Genomic DNA, 13,394 nt, shown 5'->3' with positions numbered 1-13,394 from the left:
GAGGGAAAAATATAAAAGAAGATAAAAAGGTAGTATTACATTTAAGACAATTAAAAGAAAAAAGAAACAAAGGAATAGAAAAAAAACAATTTGCCCACATTCCCTATTATCACTTATGGCAGCAAAACTGATTCTAGACCATATTTATTGGTCTTGTGATTAAATTCTAATGTATCTGCTGGTATGATTGTATTTGGCTCAGAAAATGCTATAAAAAGTAATGATTAGCATCTATTAAGAACTTTCTAGATTCTAAATTTTCTATATAGATTTACTTCTTTAAGCAACAATCCTATGATGGGAATTTTATTCCCATTTTATAGACAAGGAAAGTGAGACCCAGAAAGGTTAAGCAACTTGCTCTTATTTGCAGTTAGTAGGTTGCATAGCCAGAATTTGAACCCTGATCTAGCTTTATTCCTGTGCCCATATTCACAACTATTATGCTATGTGGTCTCTCCGTTTCTCTGGGCTGGCTGAGGGCTCAAGTGAAGAGATATACTCTCTGTATATAGACAAGGCTGGGGCAGGCAGCATCTTAATGGGGTTATATGATGCCAATGTATTTACTACTACAGGTAAAATTTATTGTAGATGAGGCATCATTGTATGACGTACAAATCATTGACTTTGAAGTCAGATATACTGGTTTACAGTTTCTGACTCTGCCACTAATTAGCTGCATGACAGTAGACAAGTCATTTAACCTCTTTTAGCCTTAGTTTTTCTCTCCTCTGAAAAATGAGGGAATTGAAGCAGTTGATCTCTAAGGTTTCTTCTAACTCTAATATTCTATGAATTAAATATCAAAATTATTACTCCAAAATAAGAGACAGTTGCTTAAGGATCCACAATTAAACTAACCAAAGGAAAAGTCTGGCTCAGTAGATTTAAATATACATGTTAAGCTAAATTTAGTGTTTCAGCACCCACAGACAATTTTGTCTTGCAAGTTATTACAGAAATCAATGTGAGTGGTAAAGTTTTCCTAACTTAAAGAGGAAAGTATCTTGTTATAATGTCACCAAAGCAAATCCAGCAGTTAAAAAAGCCAGAAATGTTATAGGAATCCACATTTACATCTTGACTAAGTGAAGTTATGGTATATAAAGTAGAGTATCTCTACATGTCTCAGAGGTGTGAGCTGAGAACTCTTCATGAATAAAACATTAGAATGTAATGTGCACTCTAGTCTTTCACCCTTCCTCAAGCTCCTAATTCAAGAAAAGCATTTTGTCTAAACCTCCCTGTGTTGATTCTGGCTGTTTATCTGCACTTATCTTGTATGAGCATTTAGACTCTAAGCTTCTGGGGACAAAGCACTTCAGAAAGAAAAAATAATTTACAGCCAGATTTATAGCAAGATGCCTTAAGATATGATTTAATGTGACTTCTTTTGTAGCTTGATATCCACAGTAAACCTAAATCACACTGATTTCTCAGTGGTAAAAGTATTATTAAGTCACAATGTTTTGTTAACTACTAACCTAATATTTGATGGGAAGAAAATGAAGATTGTGGCTTCATGGATAGGAAGAATAACTCCATCCGTCTCCATTTGATTCATAATTGATGAGAAGTTGTTACCACTACTCAATACCTTTCATTATAAAGGACCTCAGGTTGAAATTTGTGAATGACAGAAAATTTTAATTGAGAAATTTCATAAAATATGAATACTATCTGACAGACAAATGCATGTGGGAAGGAAGCCAAGCAAAAAATAGACTACTGCTGCCCCACTCCCTTAGTGCCTCATTTAAATCCAAGTTTTCAATGTGTTTAAGGGTGAGATGTTTATGATTGTGTGTGTTCAAAAGTAAAAGAAAAGGAAGAATAAGGAGAAGGGGAAGGAGAGGATGAAGGGGAGAGAGACAGAGACAAAGAGATAGAGATATACAGAGAGAGAGAACCAAAGAATATCATAAATTAGATTCTGTTGCAGAGCATGTTTAATATCATATTCAGCTTTGGAGACTGTGACGAATACATACTGTCTTCTGATTTACTCCATACCCATTTACTCCACTTCCTTCCTAAAAGATTTTATTTGTTAAAATATGCCTAGGCCCAGGAAATAAATCATAATAGATGTAAGCCAGCTATGGCAATCCAGTTCCCCTTTCCCAGTGAATGGACTAGTCAGGGACATATGATGCAATTCTGGCTAATGGAATTCAAAAAGAAGTCTGCTGAGAGCTTCTGGAAAAGATTTTCCTCCCCTAGATTCTCCCAGCAAGCTTAGATCTATCATGATTCATTTCCTGGTACTCGGCATTTTTAGCTTTAACAAAATCCAGGCTTTTGTTTTCCTGTGTTCTTTCCTCCTTCGAACAGTTTCATATGAGGACATGATGCTTGGAGCTATTTCAGTCACATAGTGACCGCAAGGGAAGTGCAAAAATAATTCCAGAGATGCCTACCCAGTGCCCTGACATCATAATTCTCTTGAATTAATCCTAGCACCAACTAACTCCGGATTTCTTCCTTAGAGAGCACTAAATGTTCTTATGCTTTAAGCCACTGTTAGTCTGTTTTTCTGTTTCTTGTAGCCATAAACATCCTTAGTAATACAGGAACCTGTCCAGAAATGTGAACCACTTCTCAATAGTTGGAGTAAAATCAAATTGCCAATATTGATTATGTTGGAGAACACATAAACTTCCAAATCTGGCTCTCCTTCATGATTCATCTCATACTTCAGCTCAGCCTTAAAGTGTTCCCACTCTTGGTGATGTTGTCCTCTGCCTTCCCAGACCATCCCAATGTACTGACCACACTGTGGTCAGTACACTTGGATAAATAGAGATATGTATTCTCTATTTCTATCTTCTAAATTCATGTCATCTCTCCAACAAGATTGTAAACTCCTTGAGGGCAGTGTTTGGCTCTTATAACAAACACAATACCTAGGAGAGTGCTCCTTCTACTTGGTGAATTAAATTGTATCCCTCTTCCCTGTCCTGCTTGTGTGAGACACTCTAAAACTCAATTTTTCCCTTCAAGATAGATGCTAGTGGGAGCATGATCCTTTCCATCAGGTTCTGGAGAGAGAGTCTTCTGCTCCATTCCCCAGTGCAGTTTCATGTAAGTAGATGTTAAATGAATAACACTATTACAGTCAATGGCAGTATTTTTATTATCTCAGGCCTATGCTTTGCCAAAGTCAATCTGTCATTTTTGTAACTCGTGTCATTTTTGTGCACAATGGCCCAAGCAGCTTGAGGATGTAAAAAAGTAGGGGCATATCATTGGATATTTTAATGATCCAAACTATGGCATAGCTACTATGTCAAGTCAATTTAAAAGCCTTGACTAAATTCACCAATGCTACTATTATTCCAACTAATAGCAGAGCCTTGAGGATTTTGAAGATACTCAAAACCTTTTGAGTATTTTCTTGTCATTTTCTTTGGCCTTAGGTCATAGGTTAATTAAGCAACTGTGCAGGTGCTAAAATAAATAAAATGAGCAAGACACACACACAATCACACTGCTTTTATAGACAGTGCAACATTCTGAGTTTAAGGAAATGTGAAGTCAGAATCAAGCATTTTTAGAGTCATAGAAACTTTGTTTCCCTAAAAACATTCAAGTTTTGTAGCTACATAGATGACCCCAAATCTACATCTTCAACTAAAACACTGGATTTTTGGCATCTCACAAAAGTAGATGTTCTCGCCTTCTATTCCTCTTACTATAAACCAAGTACACGTCTTTCTCTCAAATTATCAGCAACCTAAAGTGGATTCGTTTGAGAAATGATGTATCATTCTCACCAATGGATGGCTTGAGTCCATGACTTCCAAAAGGCCTTCATTTTACTTTTGATTATTTCGGATCCATTCCATTCCTTTCACTGTGATCATTATATTTGATGTGAACGAATCAAAGACAATGTCTTTCTTTGAGCAATTCTAGGATGAATGTCAGGAAAAACAGGCAATTAGAATTTTAGCACCTGCACAATTCAATTCCAAAGCACTTTAAACAACAGTGCTAAATTTACTATAGAAAAGCAAATGTTTATCTTAAATATGGTTTAATCCTCTTTTCCAGGAAGCTTACATAACAAAAAATACAGCTGGAGGCTATAGTGACCCATTTATAACCGTAGTTGGGTTTGTTACCAGGGAACCTGTCAAAATCAGCTTAGCTTGTTTGAAGGCTCATTCTGGCTCTGTGTGTTTTTCTTCTCATTTGATTTTAGCAGCTCAAACTGGTTCAGTGATGCCAGCTAGGGGAAATAGTTTTCTTTGACTTTGCCAACTCAGCAGGACTGGAATAAATGGAATAGATAGCTATCCACATGTTGTGATGTTTCGAGGGTTGCACATTTGTCTCTTCCTCTCCCTGATGCTCTCTTTACTGTGATGGCTTTGGATGTCCTCCTCGAAGTCATCACTTCAGGATAAAACAAAACCTATAACAAGCTACATATGACATGTAAATGTTTCTTTCTCTTAGGAAATAAACCAATGTATTAGATTGATTATGCCTAACTAGAGGAAAGGAAAAGTGAGAGACTCAAATGTCAGCACTCAACCAAAATTTAGGCAGCCATACTTCAGTCCATGCTTAAGGAGAGGCAGGGCTGGAGTCAAACTAGCCATGACTGATATTGCTCTCATCTTTGTTCTTCAGAATTTGGCACCATTATACTTGTTGTTCATGATTCATTTCCTTATTTATTAAACAGGGCCATCCAATGACATCCTGCTGTATTAATTTTCTATTGCTGTGTTACAAATTACCACAAATTTAAAGGCTTAAAACAACATCCATTTATTAGCTCACAGTTCTGTAGGTCAGAAGTTCAGACAGGCTTGACTGGGTTCCCTATTCTGTGTCTCACTGAAATCAAGGGGTGTTGGCTAGAATGGGCTCTTATCTGGAGTATATGGGGAAAAATTCATTTCCAAGCTCATTTAGATTCTTGGCAGAATTCAGTTCCTTGTGGTTGTAGGACTAAGATTTCCATTTCCTTGAAGACTATTGGATGGGATCACTCCCAGCTCTTTCTAATGCTTTCACATGGTCCCCTCCGTTCCAAAGCCAGCAGCAGTATGTACTTGGAGACTCTCTGACTTCTTTTTCTGTTACCAGCCTGAGAAAACTCTGCTTTTAAAGGAAGGGAACCATGTGATTAGATTAGGCACATCCATATAATTTCCCTTTTGCTATGTAATGTGACGTAATCAACGGAGTAACACCAGGACACTCTCATTCATTGCTGATAAAAACGTAAAATGATACAGTGACTTTGGAAAGCTGCTTAGCAGTTTTCTACAAAGCTAAACATAGACTTAACCATTTGATTCAATAATCATACTCCTAGGTATTTATCCAAATGATTTGAAAACATATGTCCACAGAAAAACCTCTACATGAATGTTTATAGCAGGTTTATTAATTTCCAAAACCTGAAAGAAACTAAGATGCACTTCAACAGGTGAATGGATAAGCAAACTGTGGTATATACATACAATGGAATACTATTTAATGATAAACAGGAATGTACTATCAATCTACACAACAAGTAAAAGAAGCCAGTCTGAAAAGACCTCACACTGTATAATTCCATTTACATGACATTCTGGACAGTAAACAGATCAGTGGTCATCAGGGGTTTATGTAGGAGGGAGGGTTAAATAGTTAAAGTACAGGGAACTTTTTAAGGCGGTGAAACTATGATACCGTAATGCTGGATACATGACACCATGCATTTGTCAAAATCCATAGAACTTTACAACACAAAGAGTGAACCTTAATGTATACAAATTTCAAAAATAACTTAAGACGTCAAGGGATAGAAGGAAGGAGTGCACACTATGATAAAACAATCTAACTGTCTTACAAATATGACACAACCTTACTGAAGGGGGCAGGGGAAAAAGTACTGACTTAAATAACTTTGAAAATGAGTGAAGTGTCTAAGACCAAAAGCAAAAGGAACTGTACATAAGCACTATACTCAAGTTAGTAAAGTTTTGTCCCATGTGAGTAAGGATTAGCAATTCTGATAATGCTATACATATATACTAGGATTGAACAATTAAGTAAATGGATGGTGGATAGGGGGAGCCAGCTTTTTCACTATTGTTGTAGGAGTTTACAGATAAGCAACAAGAGGAAACTAGAATGATGCATGCAGTAATGGTTCCATCAATTTGCATGTATGTTGGAGACATAAATATGAAGTCATGTTTGGTTTAATATAAATAAAGATGGTTACACATAAAAATATTTATAGTCATGTGTATATATACAGCATAGTATACACACATTTATTTCCTTGCACTGTTAGCTGAGGACCTATTAACAATTAACCCCAGTGGCAATGAGCACATCTAGCATGAAGATTTTGGTTTGTGTGGAAATAAGTAAAGATCAACCAAATGAGAACTGGCAAAGGTTATTTATTAAGAGCTTGCTAGGGAGTCAGCCCCCATCATTTGAATTTTGGCATAGACTCAAAGGCAGGCAGAAGAGTAGGAAAGCTTTATAGTGATAAAAAGGGAAGCCTTCAACTATGCCCTGATTAGAGGCTGTTGTCCCAGGGAAGCTACATGTAAGCAGGCCAACTATAAGTGGGGTATCCTATGTGACTACTTAGGGGTACATAGTCATAGTTGCCCCTTTATGGGTGGTTCTAATTTGGAAGGGGGGACAAAAATTAGGGAAGTTGTCAGTTATTAATCAAGTCCTGGACATTTTGGGCCAATTGTTACAGGGTTTATTATTTGGCTTCCTGAGCTGGTTGCTAGAGATAGTGGTCTGACTTCCTACAAGTCTGACTTGTAGATAGTAGGCTGGCTTCCTGGGCTGGTTACTGTAGATAATGTTTTTTTTTTGTGACTGGTTGCTACAGATTGTGGGTCAGAGTTCCATTTTTTAAATATGGTCTGGCTATCATATCTTTGTATATTAAGTCTTTCATTTATAATATCATTCTATAATAAAAAGAACTAGAGCTCCTTGGGCAAATGACTGATTACAGGACTGGCACAAGAAATATACAAAATGAGCCTGGGGCAGAAAGTAAACGAGTGAAAATCATAATCATCATCATCATCATCATCATCATCACAGACAGATGGTAGTATGTCAAAGGAACATAGGAGCCAACTGTAGGAGCTCCAAATGGCTAAAGTTGAAACAATTTGAGCAACAAAATAAATATTTGATAAAAATAAAAACAAGTATTGGATTATAACTCAAAATATAAAATAGATATCCATGAGTCTATACCAATATAAATAAATGATTGAATAAATAAATAAGTGGGGAGAATAGATAAACCTTCTATGCAAAATTCCAAATGATTTATATAGATACTCTTTCCCAAGGAAGTGAAGCATAATTCTCCACTCCTCAAATGCGGGTTGCACATAGTGACTTCCTTCCAAAGGGTATAGTATGGAAAGGGGCAGAGGGAGGAGAAAAACTTTACAATGGAGAAATCTGACAAATACTACTTCAGCTAGCTGATCAAGGTTGACATCAACAGTCATAAATAATGTTGATAATATGTACCCTTGATATAATGTGATGAGAATGGCACTTTACCTCTCTGGTTTTTATCCCAAAAACATATAATCCCAGTCTCACCATAAGAAAAACATTGGACAAATCTCAATTGAGGGAAGTCTACAAAATTCCTGACCAGTATTCCTCAAAACCATCAAGGTCATCAAACACAAGGAAAGTCTGAGAAACTGTCACAACCAAGAGGAGCCTAAGGAGATATGATAACTAAATGTAATGTGGGATCCTGGATAGGAGCCTGCAAGGGTAAAAAGGACATAGGTAAAAAATAAGAAATCCTGAATGAAGGACTTTAGGTAACAATAATGTATCAATATTGGTTCGTCAGCTATGATAAATATACTATAGTAATGTGAAATGTTAACAATAGGTAAAACTGGATGTGGGATATATGAGCACTCACTGGACTATCTTTACAACTTTTCTGTAAGTCTAAAGCTGTTCTAAAATAAAAAGTTTATTTAAAAAACACACTGTGGGCTCTACTGTGAGGACAACCAAAACAGCCTGCTGGGCTCCAGAATACTACCTCTGATTTAACACGATCACTGAGAAAACAGAAACTCTGTTGGATTCCTTCAGGGTCAGCAGAAGCTTAGATATTACAGAGTGGGTACTCCTGAATACCTGAGACAGAGGAGATGAGTAAAATCCTTTGGGAGGGGCCCCACTGACTGCTGAGGTGAGACAGTGCAGTATCCAGTGACCTTAAGATGAGAGAGGGAGGAGAAAGAGTATTTTAGTACAGTAGTGCATAGCAGTTCAGCAGACTACTTCTAGAGCAGCCCAAATGTGAAAGGAAGCTGCCTTTGGGGCCTTGTGGAGTACATTATGTGGGTGTTGGTCAATGGGGAATTGCACCTTGCAGGGGACCACATCTGGCAGAATGCACTTTGAGATTTGCAAACAGAAATAAAGGATATTAGTTTTCTAATTAAAATGCCATAGTATGCAAGAAGATGGACCTGAAGGAGACCATTCCAACATTGGTATTAACTGAGCAAAAATGTAGTGCTGCCCTGATTGATAATTTGGTGATAAAAAAGATAATCTAGGATAAATTATTTTTGTGAACCAGAAAGAATGCACAGTTCTTATGACACTCAGGATAAGTGCCTAGCGGGGAAACAGACACAGTGAGGGGAGTAAGGAGAGACCTGGCACAGGAAAATTAATCATCCTCACCTTTTTGGGATCAAGTCCTCCTTAGAGAAATCAGTCTCATAAAACATGATCTAGGGGAAAGCCCAGCATAAACCTCTGGTCTGATCTTTTTGTTTCCACTCTGGGCTGATAGCCAGATTGTTTTAAATCAATTGATTATGGACTCAAGTAGAATTGGGCTTGTGGATTGTTTGAGACCAATAGTCAGTGTTTTATTAATCATAATTCAGGGTACATTTGTATAATGCTTTACAGTTATCCTTTTTTGGAAAAAAAAATGTCCATTTCATATATATTATTTCACTTCTATTTTAATCCTTACAATTGTAAGAGGTAGAAAGCAACTTTCATGATGTTCATTACAAAAAGACAAGAAAACTGAGAGACATTAAGTAATTAGTTTAAGATAACACAAACAGAAAGTTATAAACACAGACTTCGACTCAGGTTTCTTGACTCTTGGCCCAGAGCTCTTTTCCTTTTGCCACGCTGCCTCTCATACACATCCTAGGACCTGAACCTGACAGGCTTCGCCCACTTGCCAAGCTACCCTAAAGTCTCAGAGAAAAGATTTTGGGTGAGCACACAATGCAGCCAGCAGTGATTCTTTATGTAATTGGAACTGAAATCGGAGGGAAATCATCTAGGCTATAGGCATGAAATGACACCTGATTGTTTCCTCCTGCCAGCACTCCCTGTTACTTGAAGTAGCTCATAGCACCTCTGTCTATTGAGACCACTTTGGGGGTAATTGGCTGATGATTTGTCACAAGGACCTGGATAACATACACTTTCAACCAGAAATGTCAGTGATATAGGGACATTTTTTTTGCATTAGCACACCCCTAACAGAGTTGCAGCATAAGCTAAGCCATGTCTTAGACTCCAAATCAAGAGATTTGGCATCAGGAAGGCTTAGCCAAACCAGGGTATTCAGTTCAGCATTTGAATATTTGATCAATTAGATACCAACGATCTGGCTCTCAGGATATTCATGGAGTTTTGCTTAATTTATCCCTATCCTTTAAATGAACATTTAGTATCATGGAAAGTAAGGGAGAAGGAAATGGTGATGGGAGGCACAGCCCCTGTAACTAGAGGTAGCAAAAATTATCCCAATTACCAATTGGATCCAGACCTCGTCTTTCCTTTGTCCAGTGAGGGAAACAATCTGGATAGTCAAGTAAGTGATGATGTGGGGAATGACGGCTGAATACAATAGTAGAGCAGGGGCATCAGCCCCAGTACTTAGAGTAAAACAATGTTTGAAAAGGAAGCCCAAGTCTGGAGTGATCTCACGTCTGATTTTATTTTTGTTGTTGTTTAAGTATTTAGTTCCACATATTTTTAGTGTCTAATATGGATACCCCAGACAGTAAGGCTATGTCTAATTACCCAAATGATTTGATCTACTTAAAACAAACTATAATAATAAAAAGGAGATAGTTGACTACCAACATATATGGGTTTTTAACCAATTGTTTCAGCATCATGTAAGATAGCCAGAATGGTAATAAATTTAAAACACATGTGGTTCTGGCTGGTAGAAATGTGGGTGATTTTTAAAAATATTTTTTTGTTTATTTGTATCTTCTAATTTTGGTCAATGAAAATATATTGCATGTGTGACTTTTTTGAATGTAAAAAATAATGTGACACCATATCATCAAATTATAGATCAGAAGACTTGGAAAATCTTAAAAGGCCCTCAAGAGATCCTCTGATTCATCCCTCTGTCTTTAGGCAGCTCTGAGTCAAATTGACTAAAATGGTAGCCCTTGGGCTTACAAAGCACTTCATTGCTTAAACCCCATTATTCTACCAATGAGACAACAAAGACCCAGGGCAGATAAATACCTTGCTCCCAGGCACATAGGTAATTGGTAGCAGAGACTAAGAAGGATTACATAAACTTGATACACCACCATTTTATCTTTTTCCTACTTTCCCTGTCTCTGCAAACCACTTACCACCACCACCTTCCTTCCTATGACTCCACCTCCTCAGAGTATATTTTTGAGGAAATCTGCTATAGACAAGTGGTTTGAAAATACCATAGGCCTGAGAACACACTGTTTGGAAAATCTTCCATGTATCAGTCCCATCCATATACATAAGCAGCTTACATTACATGTTGTAAAGACAAAGGCACCCCCCCTAAAAAAAAACCCTGACTGAAAGATTGCCCTCATCATTCTATCACGCTGCCCTAAATCCTCATCCTATCATGCTTGTAGAGCCATAGACGTAATACTCAATCAATCATTTATAAGAAGTTTATTGAGAACTATATGAAATGAACTACTTGTAGGATATGGGGATACAGAGATGTACAAGCCCTGGCCTTTCCCCTGGAGGAGCTGGTAAAATAGCTGTGAAGAAAAGCAAATAAACAGACTATTAAAAATTCTTATAGCAAAATATGTCCTATGAGAATGCAGAGTAAAATCACCTAACTCAGTAGGATATACTCAGGGAAGGCTTCTTGGAGGAAGCGACATCTAAGCTATATTTTAAACGATAAATAGGCAGGTAAAGTGGAAAGAGTTGAGAGAGGCATCCTCAGCAGAGGAAACATGTAAAGGCTCAGACACATTAGGGCACACAGTCCATTGAGGAACTGAAGGTAGTTCAGCATAGCTAAGGAAAGGCATGATGTATTGTAATAGTGAGAGATGAGGACGGAAAAGTAAACAGGGACCAAGTTATAAAGGCCCTGTGGACCATGCTAAGGAGTTTGGACTCTCTCTAAAGCTGTTTATAGTCACTGAATGATTTTAAACAGGGGAAATGTATTAGAATTGGGTTCATAGCATTATGTTATCCGGAGGGGCCTCCATATTAGCATGAGTGATTACTAGCCAGGAGCTGGTCACTAAAGGAATGAGAACAGAATTAGGGACAACAGGTCCAGGTCAGGTACACTGAATCTTAACCAGGATTGGGTAATGATAAATCTTGTTCTTGAGATTTAGGATTACACAGGCTCATATCTTTAGAGTAGAACTCATCCCTTTTAATGGTATATCCCCTCTCTCTGTTTGTGCCACCTTCTTTCTTTCTCTACTTTGAGTCCTGACAGCAAGCAAGCAAGCAGTACTTCACAAATGGGAACTTTACCAGACATATTTATTTCTCTATGCTAATATAGCCTATAGATATAGATAATATAGATATCAAAGAGTAGACCACTCGTAATGTCAGCTTGACTCAACCTTCGAGTTACACTGTCCCCATTAGCTGCTTTCTCAGTTACATATTGGATTAATTACCTAGAAAGACAGCCACTCTTGTAAAAATGTAGTCTCTCCCATGCAGAGCTTAAATACATCCCATGAGACAGAGTAGAGCCCCATTTGGGCATAGATGTTTAAAGTATGTGTTTACTCTTCAACCTTTACATCTAATTAGCAATCAGCAGGACACAACCAGCAATAGAACCTCTGCTAGCCCCCTCTCAGCCATTGACATAGCCTTTGGGCAGTAGTCAGGCTGAAAATAATACCACCTGCATTAATATTTAATTCTGGTTTCCATCTGGAAGAGCTAGAAAAACTGCAGAGGGTTAGCAGTTGTAGGAAGGAAGAAAAGAGCTCAGCTTTCAAATGTACTAAAGGTGCCCCTGTTTTGGGAGAAATGGTGTTCCAGTGTTCAGGGAAATTGCAGATGAATAATTTGAATGAGGGCAATTTCTATCTAATTTGCTAAGGAAGACTGTGTCATAAACACAATATTTTATTATATTACTTGCCATAGCTTGCTGCCACTCCTTCACGTGTAACACATTTTAAGGAAAAGATCTCCATCTTCTAATAGAGTGCTTCAGAAAAGCAGTGAATGATAATTAAGTGCTTAAAAGTAACTGGACTGGTGCCACTTTGAGGTGCCATGGCAAAAGTGATACCTGGAACCAGCTCTTTCAGTGTGTCAATAAGTGACCTTAGGGAAGTTTCTTAAAAACTCTATAGACCTTCTTTTCTTCACCTATGAAATTTTGAAATGATTTAAAGATGAGATGATAAATATTAAAATGTTAAATATATATGTACAATGTGTGGATGAGGGTCTGGTTATGAGTGTATCATTGAATGAATCATAGAACTTGAGATCTGGAAGGGATCTTAATGTTCATTAATTCAACCCACTCTTTTTGCAGATTAGAAATTTGAGTCCAAAGAGAGAAAGCGACTTGCCCAATGTCAATTTTCAACTGAGAACTGCCTCCCACTCAGTTTGACTTCCACTCCCACTGACCACTTTGCTTCATGTTAGTTAGAAAAGGCATACATAGGTAAGAGAAACTTGGTAGGAGAAAAGTGAAACAGAGAAGGCCTGGACAACAGAGAATGGTGCTAGCAATTAAAAATAATGTTGGCGTTCAATGTGATACTTAATGATATTACAGTGAAGGAAGCTAAGGAAACCAGAACTTTGACTCAGACCACTGCCAACCCCTCCTTAAAATCGTCACATGCAACAAGGAACAGTGACAATGGAAGGCAAAGTAGTATTTGCTGGGGCTTTGGCCACAAATCTCACTGCAGAAAATTCTAATGAGTTAGGCTAGATCACATAGAATGCTCCCTTTTACATAATAGTTAAGCTTTTGACCAAATCAGACCATGTGTCCTGCTTTATAGAATTTTATCCCTTCATAACACTTCCACTGCTATCACTCTGGT

At 37.6% G+C, this 13,394-nt stretch overlaps 1 protein-coding gene across 5 annotated transcripts in view; it reads right to left on the bottom strand.

Annotated features, from left to right (window-relative positions):
- The window catches only part of LOC147911783 (uncharacterized), a 318,235-nt gene that overhangs the window by 14,688 nt on the left and 290,153 nt on the right, over nt 1-13,394 (bottom strand). The window contains exons 3-4 of one of the 5 annotated variants that reach the window (XR_015550348.1): nt 8,176-8,255; nt 3,780-3,917 (exon numbers count right to left, since the gene is read on the bottom strand). The exons of 2 other annotated variants lie outside the window; for them this stretch is intronic. Coding sequence is in view for 1 of the 3 variants with exons in the window: in XM_087426395.1 (XP_087282521.1) it covers nt 8,176-8,255 (80 nt within the window). In the remaining 2 variants the exon portion in view is untranslated. The remainder of the gene's footprint in view (nt 1-3,779; nt 3,918-8,175; nt 8,256-13,394) is intronic. 2 more of the 5 variants (XR_015550349.1, XM_087426395.1) reach the window with 2 other exon arrangements.

The sequence above is a fragment of the Ceratotherium simum genome, chromosome X (assembly GCF_057802395.1).
Source record: "Ceratotherium simum simum isolate JZ-2026a chromosome X, ASM5780239v1, whole genome shotgun sequence".
NCBI classification, from domain to species: Eukaryota; Metazoa; Chordata; class Mammalia; order Perissodactyla; family Rhinocerotidae; genus Ceratotherium; species Ceratotherium simum.
The sequence above is the reverse complement of the archived record's forward strand: the minus strand, read 5'-3'. Positions and strand labels throughout refer to the sequence as shown.